This window comes from Hippopotamus amphibius, chromosome 4 (assembly GCF_030028045.1).
Source record: "Hippopotamus amphibius kiboko isolate mHipAmp2 chromosome 4, mHipAmp2.hap2, whole genome shotgun sequence".
In the NCBI taxonomy this organism is placed as follows: domain Eukaryota; kingdom Metazoa; phylum Chordata; class Mammalia; order Artiodactyla; family Hippopotamidae; genus Hippopotamus; species Hippopotamus amphibius.
In genome coordinates this window covers 174,633,079-174,658,486 of record NC_080189.1, presented here as the reverse complement: position 1 = coordinate 174,658,486, position 25,408 = coordinate 174,633,079, and the positions used below count along the sequence as shown (strand labels likewise).

General features: G+C 38.5%; 1 protein-coding gene across 1 annotated transcript in view; it reads left to right on the top strand.

Moving 5' to 3' along the window:
• RPS6KA5 (ribosomal protein S6 kinase A5) overlaps positions 1-25,408 on the top strand; it is a 168,943-nt gene that overhangs the window by 76,588 nt on the left and 66,947 nt on the right. The window contains exons 3-4 of the mRNA XM_057731682.1: positions 716-934; positions 23,233-23,348. Coding sequence (XP_057587665.1) covers positions 716-934; positions 23,233-23,348 — 335 coding nt within the window. The remainder of the gene's footprint in view (positions 1-715; positions 935-23,232; positions 23,349-25,408) is intronic.

Genomic DNA, 25,408 nt, shown 5'->3' with positions numbered 1-25,408 from the left:
ACAAATGCAGATACCTGCTCTGGGCACTCCCTGCACCTAGGGGAGTGGCACTACACACAGCGTTTGCTCAGCTGAGCCCCAGCTTAGGGAGAATGGGGCAAGGTTTGACCTACTAACCTGTGAATTACTGCGCAGAGATGTAAAGGGGCTTCTGTCGGTATGGCTTGCAATTTAGGGTCTTTTAGTGTCTTTTACCGAAGATCTGTTTTGCCTATATAGCGTCACCTCATGTTGCTTTAGACTTTTATAACAAGTATAGAGGAGTACTTGAGGTACTTGATTTATCTGTGTGTATATGATTTTTGTTTTTTGCGATTCTTGTTAAGAACGATTTTCATTTGTTTATAACCGTAGCAAAACCTAGAGGTTTTATCTGATTTCTAAAATGTCCTAGTTGTTCCGGAATTGGATTGTGGTTAATTGACCATAATAAAGCTAGTTTCCTACAGCTAAAGTTATTGCGAGAATAGCAGTAAAAGAGTGAAAGCATAGCTTTGTCAGCAGTGGTTAGATACATAAACACGGAGGGTTAGACCTAGAAATATGCTTGGCATAAAACTGAAGAAATATATCAAAGAACTATTGGAAACGGCACTAAGGATACTTTTTCATTCAAAGAGTGTTCTTTTGTGCGTTGTAACTTTCATCTTGCACTAAATGACCACTCTGCCTGTGTAGCCTTTTAACTCTTTTTATTTTTTCTTTTCATTTTCAGCATATGGAAAAGTGTTCCTGGTTCGTAAAGTAAGTGGTCACGATGCCGGAAAGCTGTATGCCATGAAGGTTTTGAAAAAGGCAACAATAGTTCAAAAGGCCAAAACCACCGAGCACACGCGGACAGAACGGCAGGTCCTGGAGCACATCAGGCAGTCGCCGTTTCTGGTGACACTGCACTATGCTTTCCAGACGGAAACCAAGCTTCATCTCATTTTAGGTGAGTGTCCGTTGTCATCAGACTTCTACGTTTTTATGAAAACTTGGGTCTTGGTCGTAATGCACTCAAAGGGCAGCATACTTCAGATTAAGAAGAGATGAAATCTTTTGACTTTCATTCTTCTCTCGGTGGCATTTCTTTGAGCATCATGAATTGCTCTCGATTTGGGACCTCCCATCCTGAAGGAATTAGTGTACTTCTCGTCCACACTCCTTTATTAATCTTAAATACTTGAGTCATTTGGGTGACTGCTTCCCTGGGAGGTGTTTTCCACTCAAATGTGAGGAGCTGAATGGGGAAGTGGGCCACGATTCTTAGGAACGTACAAGTTTGGGCCAACGGGGGATATTTATGGAAGTCAGTAATTAGGAGAAAGAAAAGATTTGTATTCTTAGAGATGCTTTGCTTTTCTGGTGATTAACCTGCTTTTAATGGAGGTACCTACTAATCAGTCAGCCCTTTGCTCACTCCCATTTCTACCCACAGACACTTTCTGAATCCTTTCCTTTCCTAAATATTCCAAGGACTATTGTATATGGACTTTGGAAATGTCCTCTGTGCATATTGCCAGATTTCTTTGCAGAAGAGTTGTACCATTTTCTATTCCTACTATGTCAATACTTCTAGTATTACTCTCTTCCATCATAGAATATTTCTTCTGTTATATATAGTTTTAGTCCCATTCTTGTGAGAACTTGTACGTATATATTATAATCCCCTTTATTGATCTATTCTAAGGATTAGATGGGACAGGACTTCACATACTGCTCTGTAAGCATTAGCTATTTCTTAAGTGCCTTCAAGCATGCCAGCACCACGCTAGGTGTTACCCCTGCTATCACCAACCCCCACAACAACACTGCCAGAGTCCCCTCATTGGAGATGTTGAAGGTTCTGGAAGCTGCATTTCCTGCAGTCACATATCTTGTATAGGCTTGAGAATAAAGATCGGAACTCAGATCTGACTCATTTCAAAGTCTGCCAAACAGTGCTCCTGTTTTCTTTAATTATCAGTGGTACAGACAGGCTTTTTAATATATACTTGGCAACTTTACTGAATGCTGTCATTTTGAAAATTATACTTTTATTAATGATGCCTAAATTGCATTCACTTTTTGAGTCATGAAGTTACGCTTCAGGCCCATTTTACTATGCTTACCATCAACTAACCATCCCAGATCTTTCATACACACAGGCCCCAGTCTCTCCTGTCCCATCAGAGTCCCCACTAATGTTATCATCTGCTGTTGTTTCAGGCCTTCATTCTGCTTCCTGCGTGTATCTGCTCAGCTATGTTATTTACTGATTTTTAAATATAATTCCTTCTGTATTTTTACCCAGTGGGTTGTAGGGGACAGAGCTTTTTTTTTGGGGGGGGGTACACCAAGTTCAATCATCTGTTTTTATACACATATCCCCGTATTCCCTCCCCCCCCCCCCCCCGCCCCGCCTCGAGTCCCCCCCACCCTCCCCGCCCCAGTCCTCTAAGACATCTTCCATACAATGGTTTCAACATTTTTAGCAGCAGAACCCTTCCTTGAAGTGAAAACACAAACATTTAAATGGAAAACAAACAGAAATGAGTAGCACTGCTTGAATCTGAGCTTAAGGGCACCAAACCCTACAGTTTATTTCTGGTCCTCCCCTACCAGAATTGCCAAGGAAGCCTCAGGGAGTCCATGAAGACTAGTTGAGAAATGAGTCTCTTCTTCAGGCGTCTTTTTTTACAGTAAGCCAGTTGATAGCAGTTGTCACGTGCCTAAGATCACACAGCTAATACAAGCCAGAAGCACTAAGAACTCCTGGCCTCTGTACCACCGCACCACAGCTTCTCTCTCTTCTCTCTTTTTTCTGTTCTCTGACCGTAACTGTACTCAATCTTTTTAAAATTGTTTATTGTAAATACTTCGATTTTTATAAATAATATTTTTAACTTAAAAGTAGACAAATGAAATATTTTGGATTTGATTAAAAAGCAGTAGTCCTTGATAATGTTGCTTTTTTGTTGTCGTTGGTTCTTCATTACTTTTGCTCTTTGTCAGTAGCCCACAAATAAATAAATACAAACCAAGATAAGAAAACCCATCCCTTGTGCCATCTCACGTGTCGTCTCAGGAGTAGAACGTAGGCTAGACAGCGCACCCGTTCCATCATATGGTAGCGCATTTAGAAAGCATGCCCTCTGCCGCCTCTCCACGTAGGTCATGTTTACTCTTATTCTCTTTGTGCATGTTTGTAGTTGTTATTTGACCTTTTTTTGGCCGCACCATGCAGCATGTGGGATCTTAGTTCCCTGACGAGGGATTGAACCCACGCCCCCGAAAGTGGAAGCACGGAGTCTTAACCACTGGACTGCCAGGGAAGTCCCTATTTGACTTCAAAGACAAAACTTTTCAGAAATCTTGAACAGGACATTAAACTGTTTTTACGGTTCTGTTATTTGTTTGCAGTGCTTAGAACGCATGCTAGGTCAGTTCTCTAAATACTGTCTCCGTCTGCTGGAGCCGCGATAACAAAATACCACAGACTGGGTGGCTTAATCGACAGAAATTCCTTTTTTTCTCAGTTCTGGCACCTGGAAGTCCAAAGTCAAGGTGCCAGCAGGGCTGGTCTCCTCTGAGGGCCATAAGGAAGGGGTCTGTCCCAGGCCTTTCTCCTCGGCTTGCAGATGGCGCCCCTCTTGCTGCCTTTTTACATGGTCACCTCTCCGGGCGTTCACACCGCTGCTGTGGCTTTTTGTGTTCAAATTTTCTCTTCTTGTAAGGACACGCATCAGATCGGTTTAGAGCCTACCCTAATGGCCTCATTTTAATACTTAATTATCTATTCAAAGGCCTTGATTCCAAATACAGTCACATTCTGAGGTATTGGGAGTTAAGACTTCAATATATGAATTTTGGGGAGATACTTTCAGCCCATGACTGTCCTTAGAGGCTTATTGATGAACTAACGTTATCTAGTTTGTGTACCATTAGAGGTTAATAGCAAGAATTTATATGTCAAGCCTTTTAGGGATCCAGCTGACCTTTTGGTCTGATGAATAAGTAAACAGTATAGACCTTTTTAAAAACTTCCTTATTACTACAGAAGCATATGCATGTAGGAGCTATAGGAAAACAAAAATAAGAAGAGAAAATACATTTTTATCATCCAGAGTTTACCTCATCATATATATAGCTCTCTGTTATTACCTAGTGTATCCTTCTAGATATTTCCATCTGTGTGTCTTCATGCATGTGTGTTTTATCCAAGTGAACTTGTCCTGTACATAGGATTTATAACCAGCTTTTTTTTTTTTCTAGTTAATGATGTCTACCTTTATTGGCTAATGAATTTTCATTTCATTTAATATTCAGTGATACACGTTTATGGCTGCATTAATGAACCACTCTAAAATTTCATTGCTTAAACGATGGTTTTTTTGCTCATGATTCTGTGGGTTTGCTGGGCTTCCTCATGTAGCCATCAGCTGGCGAGTTGGCTGGGCTTGAAGGGCTAAGATGGTTTCATTCTTGTGTCTGAAAGTTGGTGCTGCTGTTGGCGGGGACACCTCTTTTCTTCTCCACGTGGCCTCTCATCCTCCAGCGCAGCAGGTCAGCTTCTTCATGTCCTGCCGTCTCAGGGCAGCTCATGAGGACAGCCAGGAGGGCAAAGGCAGAGGCTGCAAGGGCCTATGAGGCCAGGCTCTGGAACTCACACAGACTCACTTCTAACACAAGACCAACCCAGATTTATGGTGGTGGTGGTGGTGGTGGTGGTGGTTGTTTTAAGATTTTCTTAATTGAAGAATAATTGACATACAACATTATATTAGTTTCAGGTGAACAACATACTGATTTGATATTTGTATATATTGCAGAATGATCACCACAGTAAGTCCCAGTAACATCCGTCACCACACATCGTTACAGAATTTTTTCTTAGTGTGATGAGAACTTCGGAGGTTTACTTTCTCAGGAACTTTGAAATATGCAGTCCAGCATTATTAACTATAGTCTCCATGCTGTACGTCATATCCCCATAAATTACGTATTTTATAATTGGAAGTTTATACCTTTGACTCCCTCCACCCATGTCACCCGTTCCCCCAGCCCCCCACCTCTGTCAGCCACCAGTCTTTCCTCTAGCTATGAACTTGGTTTGTTTGTTTGCTTCTTTGTTTTAGATTCCACATGTAAGTAAGATCACGTGTTATTTGTCCTTCTCTGTCTGACTTATTTCACTTAGCCCTCAGGGTTCATCCACAGTGTCATAAGTGGCAAGATTTCATTCTTCTTTATGGCTGAATGATATTCCATTTTACATATACATAGAAATACACACACCACATTTTCTTTATTCAGTCATTCATTCATTAATGGACACTTAGGTTGTTTCCATATCTTGCCTGTTATAAATAATGCTGCAGTGAACATGGGAATGCATATATTTTTTCAAGTTAGTATTTTTGTTTTCTTCAGATAAATACCTGAACTGAAATGGCTGGATCACATGGTAGCTCTATTTTTAATTTTTTGAGGAACCTTCATCCTGTTTTCCATAGGGGCTGCACCACTTTACATTTCCACCAACAGTGCACAAGCATTCTCTTTTCTCCACATCCTTCATACACTTCACTTCTTAATGAGGTGACTGCAAAGAATTTGTGGCCATCTACAGCACAAGTTCATATTCACATTTCACTAACTGTCACGTAATATCCTTTACAGCTGATTTGTCCAAAGTAGGAATACTCACTTGGTTGTTATGCCCGTGAAGTCTCTTAATCTGGACGTTCCTTTTTTAAAAAAAAATTAATTTATTTATTGACTGAATTGGGTCTTCGTTGCTGCACGCGGGCTTTCTCTGGTTGCAGTGAGTAGGGGTACTGTTTGTTTGTGGTGCTCCGGCTTCTCAATGTGGTGGCTTCTTTTGTTGCGGAGCATGGGCTCTAGGTGCACGGGCTTCAGTAGTTGTGGCACATGGCTCAGTAGTTGTGGCTTGTGGGCTCTAGAGCGCAGGCTCCGTAGTTGTGGCACACGGGGTTAGTTGCTTCGTGGTGTGTGGGATCTTCCCAGATCAGGGATTGAACCCGGGTCCCCTGCATTGGCAGGTGGATTCCCAACCACTGCGCCACCAGGGAAGTCTCTTATTTATTTATTCCTTTTTTTATATCCTTGGTTTATTGTCTGAAAAAATATCTCGTAGTGTCTTTAGCTTATTCCTCTGCTGAATTCCAGTATTTGGGACATTAGAGCTGAAGTCTTGATAGATTGACATTAGATATTTTAGCTGGAATACAACCATAGGTGATGTTGCATATTTCATATTATATTATATCAGGAGAAACCTATTAACTGGTTGTTAGTAATGCTGAGACAATTACAGAGATGACAGTCTGATCCGTTTATAATAGAGTTACGTTTTTTTCCTTAGAAGTGAAAATAATTTCTGTGACATTTTGATGCTTTACGGGTTTAACATTTAACACTTCCTAATTCTTTGCTTAAATCAACTGTTTCATCATGAGTTGCAAAATGGTGATTTTCCTAAATCTGTCATTTCTTCTGTGTTTATTAGTTGTCATTTTTCTCAAAAGTATGACTTTCATCCACTGTAATATTTTGGTTACCCTGGGATACAGTCTCTAATAGAAAGGCAAGATGCAGTCCCTTTAATTGTCAGTATTCAAAGTTAGAAGTTAAAGAGCAAACTCAAATGGTGCTATATTTCAGGGTCCCTGGTGCCTTTTTCTCCACAGAGCATGTTCTTAAACTTCTGGATGTTTGCCTGTCTCATAGATGAGGTGGTGTCTCAGTGTAGAGTTAATTTGCATTTTTTTAAAGTGAGGTTGAACATCTTTTCATATGTTTAAGGGGCCATTTGTTTTATTCTGAGAATTGTCTGTACCCTTTGCCCATTTTTTCTTCTCAATTTTCTAGGAGCTCTTAGATTAAATATTTGTGATATGCATAGTAAATATTTCCATTTTCCATTTGTCCTGACTTTATGATGTTTTTACCATGTAAAATTTTAAAACTTATGTGTGGTAGAATTTACTTAAAAACTATCTTTATGGCTTATGGATTTTAAGTCATAGTTAGAAAGATCTCCTCAACTCCTGAGGTTATAAAGGAATTCACTGAAGTGTTTTTCAGTACTTGGATGGTTTTATTTTTTGCATGGAGAACATCTATGTGGAGTTTTCTCAACACCATGGAGTAAAAAGTCCAAGTTTACACTGACTTGAGGTGCTGCCTTTTTCACAATTTAAATTCTCGTATGTATTCAGGTCTGCTTACTGACTGACTGACTGATCTGTTTGTTTTGTTGAATCATATGCCCTTACCATACTGTTTTAGTTTATCAGAGTTTTACAATATGTTTTAATACCTGGCAAGGCTAGACCCTTTTTATCTTTCATTTTTCTTATTTTTCAGAGCTTTGGGGGGGCCTGCATGTTTGTTTATTTTCAACATGAACTTTAGAATCAAATTGCCTGATTGGGGGGGGGGGTACTTGTTAGGGTGTTTTTAGTGCAATTGTTTTAAATTTTAAAAAAAATTAGGAAGAATTGACATTTTTATGATACTGGTGATTCCTGTTCAAGAACATAGTATGTCTTCTAATATGTTGAAATCTACTTCTGAGACCTTCAGGAGTGTTTTATCATTTTCCTCTACCCACATTTCTTAAGTTAGTCCTAGATATTCAGTCATCTGTTACTGTTGTTAGCCGGATCTTCTTTCCCACCATAGCTTCTAGCTAAGAGCTGTTAATTTTTGTACATTTTTTTATCTCTTGCTGCCCTACTGCATTTTCCTACTTTCCCGCGGGTGCTTGTGTCCTACCCTGTTCTTTCTCAATATGCTGCTTGGTGTGTATAGGTTTTATTAGGCTCTAAGTTTTGCTGAAGGAGTAGGTCGTGGAGGTTTATAGTCGTTCCTGCTGTTCTTTAAAATGTTTTGGGAGCAGACATGGTGACTCGGGTCTCGGTTACCATCATGCTTCTGCTAGGATTCATGGCTCACTGGAGATTTCATCACCAGGCTTGTTCCTTTGGGATAAAAATTGCCTGCTTGGCACAGGCTTCTCCAAATGATAAGATTATTAGAATGTTAGTGTTATCTTGACAGATGCCCACCTTGACATTTGCCAGATACAGATTATAGCATTTCTCTCATCAGGGAGTAGGTGTGGTTGTTTCCTACAATATGCTTTGTTTGGTTGTAATTGACCTCCATCCATTTGTATTGTTTCTGCTGTCCTCTAAATCAGGGGCAGTGGACTAGATTTGCTCTCTCAATTTGCTGATCCCTGCAGTAAATCCCTGCATATAATGTTTTATAAGTCACATCGGTGTTTTTTTCTTTTAATTCTACATCATTAATATCTTTTCCAGCTTTGTTTTAATTTGTATCTAATGGCATCGTATAGGTTTGATGGGTTTTCCCCTTTATAGTTTTTTAGCCTTTCCAAACCTTGTAACATGGAGACCACACCTCTTTTTATAACTTTCGCTGTGCCTCTCTCTGCATGCTTGCAACAAGAAATATAAAAGTATTTTCATTTATTCTTTCTCTCTCTCTCTTAAAACTTGTATTCATTTCAACTGTCAGTGGGAAGGAATTCTATGTAGAAAATAACCTGTAAAAAACAATTTTTCTTTTGGTGTTCTCTGATGTCTGTTAATAGTAATTTTGTCAAAACACCAGCTGATCTATGACTATGTAAACTGTCAGATTAATCGGTAGAATTCATAAGACACTGAAGAAGCAAATCACAAAGGTATTTATAAAGGTGATGCCAGGGAGCATTCTCAATAATGAATGCCACCCCTGCCTTGTAGACAGTTCTGTCATCGTGAGTCATCCTTTCAACATGAGCTAAAAGGTATTTAAAACATTCGAGTTTACTTTCGAGTATTAATTTCATCTCAAAAATTGCAGGGGTGAGGATACTTGCTGAGATAGTAACAATTAGACCGGTTCAGGATCCACTGCAGTCTGGAGTGTAGAGAAAACAGACAGTAACCAAAGGAGCTTCCTCGCTTTCAAGTAAATATGACTGATTCACAGCACTGATAAACAGATATGTCTTAGCCAGAACTTTATAATGATTTTGATGCCCTGGAATGCATTTGGAAGAGATGCCATTAGAATGTTGAGCTAAAAACCAGAAGAAAAAGTGAGATGACTCTGCCATGACATTAAGAAGAGATCACCTCCGGGTGTGTGTGGTACATCGTGTTAAGGCTGTACTTGAGATGCAAGGCGAGAAAGAGGCGCAACCAAGCACGGTTTAGGCGGCTTGGAGGAGGAAGAGTAGGTGGAAGTGAGCACCAGAATGTGTGGGACTGATGTATGCGAGGCATCTCTGAAGGAAGAGAAAAAATTGTAGGAAAAAAAAATAAGAGCAAGGAACAGGGCATGGTTCGGGATGGGGGGGTACTGAATAATGGGGGAAATTTGGGGTAATGGCAGTTAGAGTTTTAGAAGCTGTCACCGTAAGAAGAAATATGAAACAGAGAAGTTCTAAAGAGAATTTGAGATGAAAAAGTTAGATGACTACAGATCAGTCAGAACATTACTAGATATAAGTAGGTGTTTGGAGATTGAAAGCAGAACAGAGAATCTTTCTTTGAAAGCAGGAGATGTAGGATTTAGCCCTTCTTTCTGTCAGTTAACTCAGCTACTTCCTCTGCTAGCAGCTGATTTCCATGAGATTGCATGCACAAGACATAGCCTTAAAAAGCTTGCCACATCCTTCCATGGTTATCCTTTTGCATCTTCAATGGAAAATAGTGCTATTAGGTAGTTTCTGTAGTTTTCAGTAATGTTCAAAGGCTTATAGTGCTCAGCACCTCCAGTGGGTTTCAGTTTCTCCGTCTGTTAATAGAAGCACATAAACTACAAACAGTGAGTAGAGAGGTTTCTGGGTTCAACATTAAGTCAAGTCAGATGTGCAGAGGTCTTGAGCAGCTGAAACTGTCCTCTACCAACTAACAGTGTATGCTTCTTCTCAACAAAGTGAATTTTTTTCGTGTTCTTAATGTTCTAACAGCGTGGCTTCTCAACAGTGACGTTAATATGTGAATAGAAAAAGCTGTTGCAAATACTTACAGGTGACTTTGAACACCTAATTTTTTTTTTGTTTTGAAATGTAAATAATTAAATAACATGTACCTTAAAACTAATAATTTTGATTGAAAGCAGATGCTGTTTGCCCTAATGTTGATCCTGTCGGATATGTTTTTCTAGTTTTATTGAGATATAATTGACATGTTAATGTTATATTAAAGTACCCAACATAATGATTTGATATATGTATATATGGTGAAATGATTACCACAATAAGTTAACATCTTTCATCACACATAGCTACATTTTTTTCTTGTGATGAGAACTTTTAAGATCTACTCTCTTAGCAGCTTTCACAATATAGTATTTTTAACGATAGCCCCATGAGATATTGTCAGAACTATATTAATAATTTTGTCTTAGGGAGCTGCTAGAATCCTGGAAATTTTATGGAGATCTTCAGTTCAAGTTCTTAAAATTAATTCATTGTTTAAAAAAATAAATTTAATAGTTCAAAGGCTACTTCTACCTCCTCCAGTTTCTACCCATCTTCTTATACACAGAGACAGATGGACAGACAGACACACACACACACACACACACACACACACACACACACACACACACACACACACACACACACACACGTGCTGTCCTAAATCCAAGAAGGAAATGTGATTGAGGTGGGATAAGCTTACAACAAAAAAGCAGAATCTACTTGCTGTTGTTAAGTATCTGTGTCAATTAAGTGTCATTGAAATGAGACATAATTACATCCCTAACATGAAAAAAGTTTGACCTAAATTAAAGAAATGTCTTTCTAGTAAAATAGAGGAAAAGTCTTTTTTAAAAAGGGAACAATAAAGAATCTGGCATTGTAACAGTGCAGTTTGAAATTATTTTCTAAAGGACATATTAACGTGTCACAGTACTGGAATTACTGCACATTGGTAGAAGTCTTGAGCATTCCAACTTGTTACTTCTCTAGACATAAACTTCAGTCAGACTTTTGGGTGAGATCTTTTTCCCGTGGTCCATGGGCCTAATACTGAGCTACTTAGAAGCACAGGAGTCTTGCAGGACTCAAAAGCAGAGGAATAAACGATGGCTCACCTGAGAGATGATATATGGCTTCACATTCTTCAAGTTCATTGTGTAGGTTTCCTGGAGGACTCTTGGGATATTGACCCTTTGATACAACAGGTGAAGATATTGTCAATTCTAGAACTCCCCATTCATGCTACAAATTCTTGCCTGTGTACCATGTGCCAGGTGCTTGGATAATAGTAGCAGACAACCTAAACAAGATTCTTGTCCTCCAGGCCTTATACTCTAGAAGGGGGACAGACATTAAACAAATGAGTACACAAGTAATTACCCTCAAAATAAGTAGTTGAAAGGAAATGCAGAGATTACTAGTGCAAAGACCTAAGTCTATTCTGGGTTATTAGAGAAGACCGTCCAGAGAAGTGACATTTAAAGGATGACTTAAGAGGAAAAATAGAAGTTAGAGGAGCAACAGGAGGGGCTAGGGATGAACATTGCAGACTCAGGGCTTCACCCAGCGTCTGTGATAGCCTGAAGACAGGAAGGTAAATGTGAATATAGTGTAGTAAAAGCGGGCCATGCAGGGCCTTTAGATTCCACAGTCAACTGGACTTGGATTTAAATTCCAGCTTTATCACTTAATAACTTGATCTTGAACAGGTCACTTGATTACAAGAATAATCTACAAGTTACTAATGTATCCATTAGCCTTTTCTGCATAACAAACTACTCCAAACTAAATGGCTTTAATGCAGCCACTTGGGGAGACTCACTTTGGGCTGGACCTTGTGCTAGTCTCACTTTGCTCTTCTTGAAATATTCTTTCTCTTGGTTTGCAAAGTGCTGCTGAAAAAAATCAAGAAACATGAGGACAGCAAAGTATCCATTTACTTTAGTAACATGAGGTTGTTTTAAACCTTAGACTATACTGCTATTATGGGGGTGGAAGTTGAACTGCCGTGTGTTTAGGAGTAAATAGAGGCTGTGGTAGGCAGAATAACAGCCACCCAAAGATGCTGACATTCTCATCCTAAGAACTTGTGAGCATGCTGTGTTACATGACAAACAAATTAAGAGAATTAAGGTTGCAGATGGAATTAAAGTTGTTAGCTGACCTTAAAATAGGGAGACGATTATCCTGGATTATCTGGGTGGGCCCAATGTAAGCACAGAGGTCCACACAAATAGAAGAGGAACGCAGAAGAGGAGAGTCAGATGGAGGTGGGACCACAGGAGAGGTTAGAGTGATGCAGTGTGAGAAGTGACTCAGCTGCCACTGATGGCTTAGAAGGTGGAGGAAGGGGCCATGAGCCAAGGAGTGTAGGCAGCCTCTTGAAGCTGGAAAAGGCAGGGAAACAGACTTTCCCCTAGAACTCCCAGAATAAGTGCAGCTCTGCGGGTGCCTTGATTTTAGTCCAGTGACCCCCACATCAGACTTCTAATCTACAACATAAAAAATTGGTCTTGTTTTAAGCCCCCAAGTCTGTAGCAATTTGTTAAGCAGCGATAGGAAGCGAACAGAGTAGGTAAGGCAAGTTCGGTCAGACACACAGACCACTCTTCACAGGACTTGTGCCATGAAAGGAAGAAGAAAGAAAAGATGGGACATGCGGGATTTAGGGAGGAGGGTCGTGTTTTAAAGTGGGAGAGATTTTGTGACTGATTTTCACATTATTTGTGTGATTCCTGTGTTATTTTTATGCTTCTTAGAAACAGCATCAGAGCGCTTCATCTGGCACTCCAACTACTGTCACATAAAAATCTTTAAAAGCAATTTATTTGCATTTGAATAAAAACCAGATATCTCTGCAATTTTAAAACCTGAGGATTGCACTAAAGTATCAATTATTTAAGAACACTTCTCTTTTCCTTAATACTGACTAAAACTAATTAGACCCTGTAGTACTTTGTAGAAATACGTTTAAACATTTATAAGCTTTGAAATTTTGCTTATTTTGAGAGAATAGGTAACTTAGTACACCATAAATTTGAATTTTATTTTAAAATCATTATAATTAAACATGTCATTATTTTTCAGTTTTATAAATTGTAACTGATGTCTGTAAATAATAACAGTAGTCAATAGTCATTTTAAAATAAATGCTTACTGTATGTTTGGCCCAAGTTTAACTCTCAATAGCTCATTTAATCCCCATGACAATCTTATGTGTGAGTTGGAATTATTTATATTCCTATTTTATGGATGTAGTGTATAAGCTATTCAGCATATAAAGAAGATCATTTAGCAACTACAAATGAATTGAGATATAATCATTTTCATATAGGAAGTTCCTTTCAGTTTAATCAAGGAACCAGTATTCTATACAGCATCATATAAGGTATTCCATTGTATGGATTGTAACTAAATCTCAGTATAATTTTAAGTTGATAAATATTTTTCGTAAGAGTCACATTGGTGAAATGTGCCTCACAGCTCCTGAGAACATATCGTACTTATTCACTTGTTTATTTATAATTATTGTCACAAAGATGTACTGTTGAAGGTCCCCTTCTCTTCTCAGTTATGAACAGAGTGAATTTTAAGACTTCCTCTGAACCATTATAGGAGGGGAAGAGATCAGAATTTGAGAGACATGTTCATTAGGAAAGGTGCTCTTGCTACGTTATTTATTACCAGTTCCCTTTCCCTTTTCCCCTTCTTTTTTTGCTGCCCATTAGTCCACCTGAATTGCAGTTTTTAGCTATTACGGTATTTCTTTCTTTCTACTTTTACTGTTAATAAACTTGCGAGGAAACATCTGCCGTAATTCTCCTGTATGGCTACAGCAGCCAGTAGAGTATTGCATGTTTACTCAGTTCATGCAACCAATATTAGTGAAAGCTTTACATTTGCTGGTGTCAGACCCTGAGGCTGGCAGAGAGAAGATTGCCCTGGGACTTTGATCTGCCTCATTGTTGCCGGATTTCAACTTTGCTTTCTGACAGGATGCATTTAAATTAGCTTCTAGAGTAAAAGGTAAAACATGCCATTAGAGAAGTGTGAATCTATTTGTGGGCTATACTCTCAATAAAGCTTAACTTTGCGTGTGTCTACTATTTTAGAAGCCTTGGAGGTTTTTTAAAAAAAATGTCTTTAGGAATTTAAAAATTATTCTTCCCCTGCTTAAACCTCATTCTTTCCCTTATCTTCCTCTGCTAACCCCTTCCATTGTGTGATATGGATAACCATGTGTGCACAAGCCCCCTAAATCTTAACCAAGTGTGCCTTATTTATCTTAAGTAAAACCTGTCCTTGGAGGTCGATACTTCTCCAACAGCCCATTTACAGAAGACCATCCACCTTTCCATTCTATTCCTTACACTCAACAAAGTGATGGTAGTTAAACATCACTTAAAAGTCATTTCCCAACAGAACTTCACCTGTGAAACTGCTCTTTTCCAACTCCCTACCCTTAACCTTGTAGTTAACTGACTCTTAGGACACGTGCTTGCCTTTTCCAGGTTTAGCTTCCCTTTCCTCCAGTTTCCTTTCATCCCCTTCCACAGTTTTAACAGCCATATTGATAACCAGTTCAACACCATGCCAAACCTCCTTGACTTGTGACATTTTAACCTTTACTTCGCTTTAGCCATTCAGAAGCGTAGCCACCCATTGGGCCTTGTCGCTCAGACCCGTCGCACCTCTAAGACCTCCTAATCAGGTTTCTTCTTTGACTGTAATATTCCATTTTTGTTATTTAATCCTCGTTGACCACCCCCCCCACCCCCCCGCCCCAAGTCTTTCCTGCCCTTTTCCCTGCACCATCTTTGGGTTTCATGTGCATACTTACTGGCTTGGAATCTGCCTGGTCTGGCACAGGAGACCCACTTGCCCTGTTAACCTCCCTCCTCGTCTGACATGGCAGTTGCTTTAATTACTCTCTAAACTTTTCCCCCAAAACCAGCTTTCTAAGCTTTTCTTATATGTCTCCAAAATGTGTCAGCTGGGCCTGGCATGAAATTCATGCTGTTAGTCTCAACAGAATTTCACAGAGGTTAGTGAACGTTTTACTCCTCTCTCATGAGTGCATATGAGTTTTTCTAACCTCTTCCTATTTTTCAGCCCCGCAGCCCCGTCACCGTCGTCTTCCCTTGTGCCCCCTGTCCGACTGACACTGAAAATCTATCAAGTCCGGCTGCTGCAGTCTCTCAGATTTTCTTCGCCTCTTCTTTCTTCTGCACTTTCAAAATTTCTGTCTTGGAAATACCTATCAAATTGGTAGAAATTAAAGATAATGATAATATCAAGAGTTGGTGAGAACTTTTTTTTAAGGCAACCATTCACTGTTAGTGGGGAATGTAAATGACCTTTGGGAGGAAAGTACCTATAAAAATTGGCAGCAGTTATTAAAATTAATATGTACGTATTTTGTGACTTAGGGTCAGAGACTAAAGAGCTGTGATATCTGACATAGTATATGTGATCTTTTTTTAAATGAAGAATTGCTTTTTTAAAAAATTAATTAATTAATTAATTTAATTCGCTGTGTTGGGTCTTTTTTTGCTGTGCACAGGCTTTCTTTGGTTGCGGTGAGTGGGAGTTACTCTTCATTGTGGTGCACGGGCTCCTCATTGCCATGGCTTCTCTTGTTGTGGAGCACGGGCTCTAGGTGCATGGGCTTCAGTAGGTGCAGCACATGGGCTCAGTAGCTGTGGCTCATGGGCTCTAAAGCGCAGACTCAATAGTTGTGGCACATGGGCTTAGTCGCTCCGCGGCACGTGGGATCTTCCTGGAGCAGGGATGGAACCCGTGTCCCCTGCATTGGCAGGCGGATTCTTAACCACTGCGCCACCTAGGAAGCCCAGCATATGTGAGCTTAAACCAGATCCTAGTCTGGGGAAAAGTGGCTGCAAAGAGCATTAGTGGGGCAAATGATAGATTTTGAATAAAGAGTATAGATTAGATAATAGTATTTTTATTGTAAAGTTTCTGATATTGATCACTGTACTGTGGTTATATGAAAGGGTGTTTTTGTATTTGCACAGTGAAGGATTTAGGAGCTCAGTGTCTCCAACTTAGTCTCAATTGGTTCAGGAAAGTTATGCACATATGTAAAAACACACAGAGAATGCTAAAGCAACTGAAGCAAAATGTGAACAATTGGTGAATTTGCATAATGGGTATACAGGGATGCCTTGTGCTGTTCTTGCAAATATTCTTTGTAAGTTTGAAATTGTATCAAGATATTTGAAAAAATAAAATAAAACCCACAGGTAAGGAATTATGATCTAGGAAAAGCTTTCTAAACAGGGCCCAGATATAATAGACAATTTTCACCAGCCTTCCTTGACTAAGGATATAATTCCAAGTTTCATGCCACTATTCCTTATGATGTAAGCCAGTAGAACAAGATTAGAGTATAATTTTTCCAAAACAGTGTTATCCAAGTCTGTAACTTTGTCCTGCTCTTTGTGTGAAGTCATGGTAGTATAATGAGAAAGATGTATAGGTTACATTTATTGTCCTGTATGAATTATTTCTCACAATTGAACATATGACGAGATTTGGACTGCAGACAATTTGAGGTTCTACTCTCTGGCAAGAACCTAGAAGGTAGCTCTTTGTTGCCAAACTCGGATCCATCTGCTTTAACAGGCAGGTGGGTTAAGATGGCAACTGCAGGCAAAGCCAAGTACTTTTTTGGAGAAAACAGCCCTGGGTTCAGTCCTACAGTACGCAAATTGACTTTCTTAAGTTCTGTGTCAGAAATATGTCAGTGATAGTCTTAGCTGTGCACATTCTCAAAAAAAGATTGAAACTCATTGTTTACTGTAGCCATTAAAAAGAAATCTTAGTACAGCCCCTTAGGAATGTCTCCTTTTGAGTACTGTGACATTCTGATGAGCACTCCAAAAGTTGATTATGAAAAGCATGTAAAATAGAGAAATTTTATGACCAAATATATAGAATTATTGGCTCTAAGCCTTTCAGATATTTGAAGGACAGAATAGTTGATTTTAAGGCAATTTTTCTGACAGTAATTAAATTAGCAATACCAGTGGCCCGATGGGGCTGCCCCTGATAAATGACAGTAAAAACCATATCAGGAGGGGGAAAAGGGCAGCTCTATATAGCATTTTAAAAAATCACTGTTTTTAGAGTTACAGTGTCCATGTTTCTAATCCTTATTCTCCCCCTTAACAGATATGCAGCTCTGGATAATTTTTTTAACCTCTCTGGGTTTCACTATTTTCTAGAGATTACCTGTTTTCTCTGGGGATTATACTATTTATTTAATAGCACAACTTCGTAGCATTGTTTATGAGGATCAAATTTGTTATCATATACTATTAGAACAGGCACACAGAAAGTGCCCAGTATCTCTAGTTGTGATTATTTCTTTGTCTAGTCTTCAAAGCTGCGAGCCATGTTAAGATACAGCTTTTAAAGGAAGGCAGCCAAACCCTGTTTTACATCACTTGGTTCTTATCTGTCAGGAGCCCTTTCCCACTTACCATGATGAACTGGGGTTACTAAGATGCTGCTTCTACACAAACAGCAGGAGCCAGGAGTGTAAATTGAGCCAACACCACTTAGTCCATTTTCGTCGTATATCCGCAGAGGCAAAAAGCCTCAGGAATGTCAATAAAAACTGAACATTCTCATGTTATTTCCTATCATAAAGAGGCTAAAAACTGCTGGCATTGACTTAAAAAAAAACCCTCATGCTTGCAGTGTGTTGAGGAAGAAATTGGCAGGGACCTGAGAAATCTAATTTCTAGAATCTAATGAATCTATAATTTTGACAGGAAAGTTATTCAGGGTAGGTGAGTTGGCATGGGCCAAGGCCCACCAGGCAGAGTAGATCTTAAATAATTCTAGTAATAGGCAGTTTCCACTCAGGTGCTTTATTCCATCTGAGCTTTTAAATACGTCTTTTTTATGGAGAAACATAATTGGTGCCCAGTGGGAAAGGGGCACATTGCGGGGGTAGGGGAAAGGGGTAGCTCCGTGAGTTATAAAGCTGAGAAGACTTCCTCTCAGATGTCAGTAATGATCAGGGTTTTCATTGATGTCTTTGACCGTATTCATGCCACTGCTAACTCTGTCCCAGAATCTGCCTGCATTCTTGACCCTAGCGTGCTTTTTCAAGAGAATAAAAATTTTATGTCAGTAAATAACTCAACTCAAATTGAATAACAACCGTATAGTCTTTTCTAAATTTTGTTTTATTTGTTGTCTCACTGCCTGGCTAAGATGTTTTTAGTTTCAAGGGCAAGCCCCAACCTTCCCCTAACAGAGTTGCTAGCTCTCTGGATAAACACAGAGGTGTAAAGACACCAGAAATGCACTTCCAGCATTTCAGAGATCTTGTTGACAATGAAAACCTCATGTTCCATTTCACTTTTTAAAGCTCTAAGCCTCACTAGTCCAATTCTAAATACAAAGAAGCTCCAGGACAGCTGTGCCAAGCAAGGCTAGAAGTCAGGGAGAAGTGATCTGAACGCTCAGGAGAAACGGTGTCGGGTGCGTGTGCCGTGATGATGAGGTTTATGGTACTGGCGAGCTGTAAGACGCTGCTCAGATGTTTCCCATGTGCCGGCAGTCCGCATTCATCGGTTTGTTTGTAAATAAACTTGATCGGCACTTTTCCATTCAGAGTTATAATGCTACCTTTAGAGTGAGGTTCCAAAAACTTTTTTTGGCTTATAACTCCTTGGAGAATCTGCTAAAAGCTGTGGACCCTCTCTTCTCAGCAGAATGCACACATGCTTACATATACTTAAAATTGTGCATAATTTCAAGGAATTCACATGGAACCTCCTCTTAGTGATCTAAACTGGCCATAAGAAATTTACCTTCCTTTTCTTGGAAGGATTCCAGAGGGCTCTTTTGTACCTTTTAACAGGCTTAAAGTATGTAATTCAGGATGGGGATGGGGATGGATGACTACCATTTACTGAGCTTTTACTATGTGTTAGACAGTGTGCACTTCTCATTTCCAAAAGTGAACTCTGGATCATCCCTTCCAAATCTGTCCTTCCTGCAGCCTTCCCCATCTCAGGTAGCACCAGTTTTATCTCTTCATGTGCTCAGGTAGGGCTGGATCCTTACCACCACCACTGCTGTCTCCTTTCTCCTAGGCATCATCATCTCTCCTTGTTTATTGCAAATGATCTCCTTACTCCCACTCTTGCTGTTCTCAACACAGCAGCCAGAGTCATTGATCCCATTAAAACAGAAGTCTTATCATACCACTGTTATACTCAGAATCTTCCAGAGGCTTCTTATTTCATTCAGAGTAAAAGATGAAATCCTTACAATGGCCAGAACCTTTGTGCTGTCCAGCTCCAGGGGCCACCAGAAAAAATAAAGAGAATCAAAAATGATAAACAGGAAAGCTGATATGACAAACTATAAATATGTACTCGCTCTCTTTTCTTTTAGCCTCTTTGAAAGACATAAAACTATATAAGGTAATAATTGTAATGTACTGTTGGGTTTGTAACATGTATAGTTGTACTATGTATAACAATAATAGCTCAAAAGCAAGGAAGAGAGAATAGAGCTATGTAGGAGTAATGTTTCTATATATCACTGGAATTAAGTTGGTATAAATCTGAAACTGTGGTAATGTGTGTATGGTAAGTCATAGAGCAACCACTAAGAAAGTAACTAAAAAAAGTGAAATTCATTAAAGAAGTGAAAATGTTAAACTAGAAAATATCTACTTCATGAAAAAGAAAGAAGTAAGAAGGAATAGAGGAACAAAGATATAAATATGTAGAAAACAAAAAAGTAAAATTGCAGACATAAATCCAGTTATATCAGTAATAACATTAAATGTGAATGGATTAATCAGTACAATCAAAAGACCAGATTGTCAGAAGAGGGGAAAGATTCAACTATATACTGTTTACAGGGGATGTGGTGTATATTCAAAGGTACAAATAGGTTAAAAAGAAAAAAGATGGGAAAAGATAAATCGTGCAAACAGCAACCACAAGAAAGCAGGAGTGGCTATACTAATATCAGACAAAATATACTTAACAAAAAAGTATTACTAGAGATAAAAAGGGGTACTTCATAATGGTAAAAGAGTCTATGTTTATGGCTTGAAAGCCTTTATATTATTAAGATGGCAGTGCTCAACAAATTGATCTAAAGATTTAACAAACCTCTCTCATAATCCCAGCTTATTTTTTTATGGAAATTGACAGAGTCATCCTAAAGTTTATATGGAAAAATCAAGGAACCTTAGAAGAGCTAAAACAATTTTGGAAAGGAAGAATTAAGCTGGAAGAGTCACACATTTAAAGCTTACTACGAAGCTACAATAATCAAGAAAGTGTGGCACTAGAATAAAGGTAGACACATGGGTAATAGATTAGAATTGAGAGTCTAGAAATAAACCCTCACATTTACAGTCAGCTGATTTTTTTTGACAAGGGTACCAGTGAGGAAAGAACAGTCTTTTTTAAGTAATGGTGCTAGAACAGCTGGATAACCATATGCAAAAGTATGAAATTGGGCCCATGACACAACATATACAAAACTTAACTCGAAATGGATCAAAGATGTTAAGTAACAACTAAACCTATAAATCTCTTAGAAGAAAACATGGGGTAAATTTTTGTGACCTTGGTTTTGGCAGTGATTTCTTAAATGTGACATCAAAAGCAGAAACAACTAATGGAGAAATAGATAAATTGGGATTTCTGGGAGGGAGTGTGTGAAAATATTTTAAAATTGAATGTGGCGATGATTGCACAACTCTGAATATACTAAAAACCATTGAATTTTACACTTCAAATTGGTGAATTTCATGGTGTGTAAATTATATTTCAAATAGAAAAAGACAAAAGGGGCAAAAAAAAATACCCTTCATAGAGGTTTCACTAAAGAAGATATAGAAATGTCAAGTAAGCCATGGAAAGATACTAAATATCATTATTACTCAGGAAAATGTAAATTGAAACCGTAATGAGATGCCACTACACAGCAAGCAGAACAACTAGAAATATAACAACTGAGGGTACCAGGTGCTTATCTTATAGAGATTCCTTCTAACCTCATATCCCTGCTGCTGATAGTACTCACCCTGTAACAACAGTCCAGGTATTGTAGTTCCTGCTGTTATAGCCCTTTGGCAGTCTCTGTATCTACCTTGCCATTGTTGACAGCCTGGACCACTGGATAGAGTTGGCTCTATACCTTATAAAGTATGCAACCCTGTACCTACAAATAAAGCATATTTATTTTATGAATGTCAAGTCTTCACCTGTGGCTGTTGGTCTGTTCTACAAGTAGGAAGTAGGTTACTTGATGTTGTTTTAGGTTTGTCTTCTTAGACTTGTAGTTAATTTTTCTGTCTCCCCAGTAAATGAAAATAAAACACTTTCTATGTCCCAAGCAACAATAATCTATAGTAGTTATGACTCCTATTTTATAGATACAGCACTGACGCTGAGAGAGAATTTACTTGCTCAAGGCAGGACACAGTGGAGCCATTGTCTAGATCAGGTTTATTGATTATAAAGCCCAGGTTCATTGGATTATATCAAGTTGCCTCAAAGACAGGCGTACATTGGATTTCTTTTTTTTTTTACAACCCACTTGCCTTTGAGTTTCAGAGTGATTTTTTTCAGACTCTAATATTTATTCCAATATAAAGAATTTGTGTTTAGTTAATAATGCAGTAAGCATCTATTGAGTGCATACTGCATGCAGGCATTTGTTGGGTTTTTAAAGATGAATACATGGATTGTGACTTTAAAAAGCTCAGTTTAGCAGAGAAACAAAGTATGCAAGTAAACATTTTCAGTACAGCAAGATAATTGCAGTGATATAAGTCTTTAATAAGTACAGTGGCTAACGTAAAAGAAAGTGATCAACTCTGCTGGAGTGGTTATTGAAGATGAGAGAATTGAGTAGGACGTTCAAGGATGTGTAGGAGTTTGTCGGTTGGTCAACTGACCTGTGAATGCCTGTTTCTGTGCCATGACTAAGTATGGAAACCATATATGCATAAATGTCAGTATTAGATTTAAATAAGTAGCTACTTAAAGGTAGAAAAAATTCATTGTTAGTTTGCAGGAATGCTGTGTTCCTTTACACCTTTTTAATAATTAGCTTTGTGTCGAGATATAATTAAAACCTCTTGGCAAAATACAGAAGTCTTAGAAGGGCAGTGCTTTTGCTGGCATGTGCTTTGTAAAATACATTGCAAAACAACCAGCTTTTAGAGTTCTTTCATTCTGTCGCATCTGCTGTTTGGAATTTAAAGTTAAATGGGCAAGATAAAAAATTGTGAGTTCATGAAGATTTTGCTTTGGTCTTTTATCAGACTGTGGTAAACTTGACAAATGAATATATTCGGGATACATGCTTTTCAGTTTTTTTAGGAAAAAAGCTTTAATCTATATCTGACTGTTTTCTAGGTGTACATTGTTTCTCATACACAAATGTTGTGTAAGGTAGTAATGGTTAGTTTCTGATGAAACTGTTATCAGTTTATCAGCAGACGTCTTCTTAGAGCCTGTTGTGAACACAGTTGACTTATTATTCAGCTCCCATTTATTTCTCACTGTAGCTTTTTGGTCTCGTGTTTCACTATTCCTCTTGGGATAAAAAGGGCAAATTGAAAGAGAAATGGGAATCTTGTAGCTTCAGGTGTTTTGATTCAGCCGTGTTGTGCTGCTTTTACTTTTGAGTGACGCGGAGCAATAAGAAGGCTACGTGCTACCTAATATACATTTTTGGAAGGGCTCTCCATAGACAATTCTGGAAAATAGGGAATCTGCTTAAAAATAGTGACTGGCCACTACTACAAAGGAAAGGCTGGGATTTTTGTTTGTTCTGTTTTATTCTGTTCATTTTTTATTCTGGTTATTGTAGTGGTTGATGTTCTGGTACCCTACAGCAAGTTAAGAATGGTATGGTGACGGCAGAGGTTTCTGATATGCTGGATTGGGGAAAATTATTTAAATATATGCAGATTTCATGTAATAGTTTTAATAGCAATACTCTATGCAGATTCATTTGATTGCAGTTTAGGGTCATCATTAACTTGTGAAACTGTATTTATATGAATTTAGTAATATATTCTATATAAAACTATGTGCTAAGAATTGTACAAAAAGAATGTTAAAAATCAGTGCCTTATGGTTAATCCAGAGTGGTTAAAAGGGAATACTTCCTTTAGTTTATGAATACAAGTCAAAGACAGAAAAAATATATTTCATTTTTAGATTATATAAATGGTGGAGAACTTTTTACACATCTTTCTCAAAGAGAGCGTTTCACAGAGCACGAGGTGCAGATCTATGTTGGAGAGATCGTGCTTGCCCTCGAACACCTCCACAAGGTAAGATGCTTAACCTTTGGGATTTCTTTTTTTGAAAAATCTAGTAACCGAGGTAATGATGGAGCTAGAGGAGCTAATGTGTTTACATGTCATTGTCTTAGCAGACATTGTGGAGGCACACTTGTAGACCATTACCAGTTTTTTCAGTTTCATCGTTCCCTTCGTAAAAGTCTACTTTCCTTTTATAGTTCCTGGCATGCAGATTAAACAGGTAGAAGCTGAGCCTTTTTTTGGTTTTGTTCATGAAAAATCCTGATGCTTATTACAAAGTATTATTAGAATAAAAGATTTTCATTCTGAAAATCACCTTTAAGATGAAACCACAAGTCATAATATGTATTTCCTTAATTGTGACTTACTCCATTGCAGACTCTGCCTATACATCTTCAGAGTATGTTTCCCAGTTAGCTTGGAATATTTGAAAGAAGCACTTACCTATGCTATCCCACTCTCCCACTCTGGCTTTCTTTTCCATTTGTTTTGCCCTTGAGGTCTTCTCTTGCTTCCACTCCCTCCGTCCTGCTCCACTGCCTTCACGTGACATGAACTCAGTTACTGAAAACATTAAATGGAGTTCATATATGTATGTGATGCTGTTTGAACTCTGTAAAATCAGTTAAACGTTTTAAAATATTATTTCAGATACTGTTAATCTTGATCCAAGAAATTTTGACTAAAGACATTTTTTTAGTGAGGAAGCACTTATTGTAGAAGCAAACAGTCATTATGTAGACTAGGCTTGTGTGTATTGCCTAAGAAATAGAAAGTACTAGAATAATTTTTATGAAAGTCGTATGAGACCATGAGGAGCATGACTTGAGTCACTAAATTCAGATGATACAGGCTGTCAGATGATAAAGCTGCTGTGTTTCTTTGCTATGTATTCAGATTCTACACTAGATGACAGATAAAAAGAGATTAAAGTGCTGATTATAGAGCATAAAAAAGAATGGAGAGAAATGAAGGAAAAAGGCAAGGAAGGCAGATGAAATGTTTAAAGGGGCAGGGAGATTAGAATTGCAGGATACAGCCAGTGGATGGGAGAGGCTGTGAGAAAAGGTGATGAGAAGATAGAAGAAGGAAGGGATGAAGAAATGGGTAGATCTAGCCCAGAACAGAAACACAACTGGGCAGGTAGAGGGAGACAGGGTTCGGAATAGGAATTCTAGGGGGAATGAATGAGAAGGTCTAAGAACAGGAGGGGAGTAGAAAAGGCTGTGAGGCGCAGGGCCTGCAGTGCCATGGAGGGAAGGGAAGGGGAGCATAAGGTGGGCGCTGAACGCAAGTGATGGGAACAGGCATCTGTGTTCCTTCTGATAGAATCGGTGGTGTGGGGATGAGCCTTACGCCTATGGTTATTTTTGTGGGATATAAAGTAGTTAGGACATCGTTATACATGAGCCAAGTTGGGCCTAGGAATAGGCTGAAAAGCTTTGTTTTATGCTTAGGGGAATCAGATGTAAATTTTTATAATGTAAAAATGGTGGTGGAAATCACCATAAATACAAGGGTAAACACAAACAAAATACAAAGCTCCGACAGGTAAGCTAGTAAATTCAGTTTGTAATTTGTACGAAAACTATTAATTCTGTTTATTAAAGGAAAATCTGTGAACATTCGTTATTATTAAAACAGGGTAATCAGAAACACAGAGATAGAGAACATGTTGAGTACAAGATACAAATGCAGTTGATATAGAGGGAAAGTATATAGCAGATTAGATCTTAGCTAAGTTTCTCTTAATCTGACTACCTAAAAAGATAAATGCAAAGAGATATAACACAAAGCTGGTAATGGTAATCTTGATAAAGCTACTAACACTGAGTTTCTCAGGAAGACACAAAAACGGAACGTTTACTTGGCAATGATGAGGTAAAGCAGGTAGTAGATGACTTATTCCTAAAATCTTTTGCAAAGGGGTTGTTTAAAAAAAACTTCATTCTGGTTATTAGGTGCTTGTAATGCTTCAGCTCAAATGTCTGTTCAACAGACGGTGCATTTACAATATAAAATAATGTTTTAAAATATGGAAGAAAACACTGGGGTTCTTGGAGGAAAAT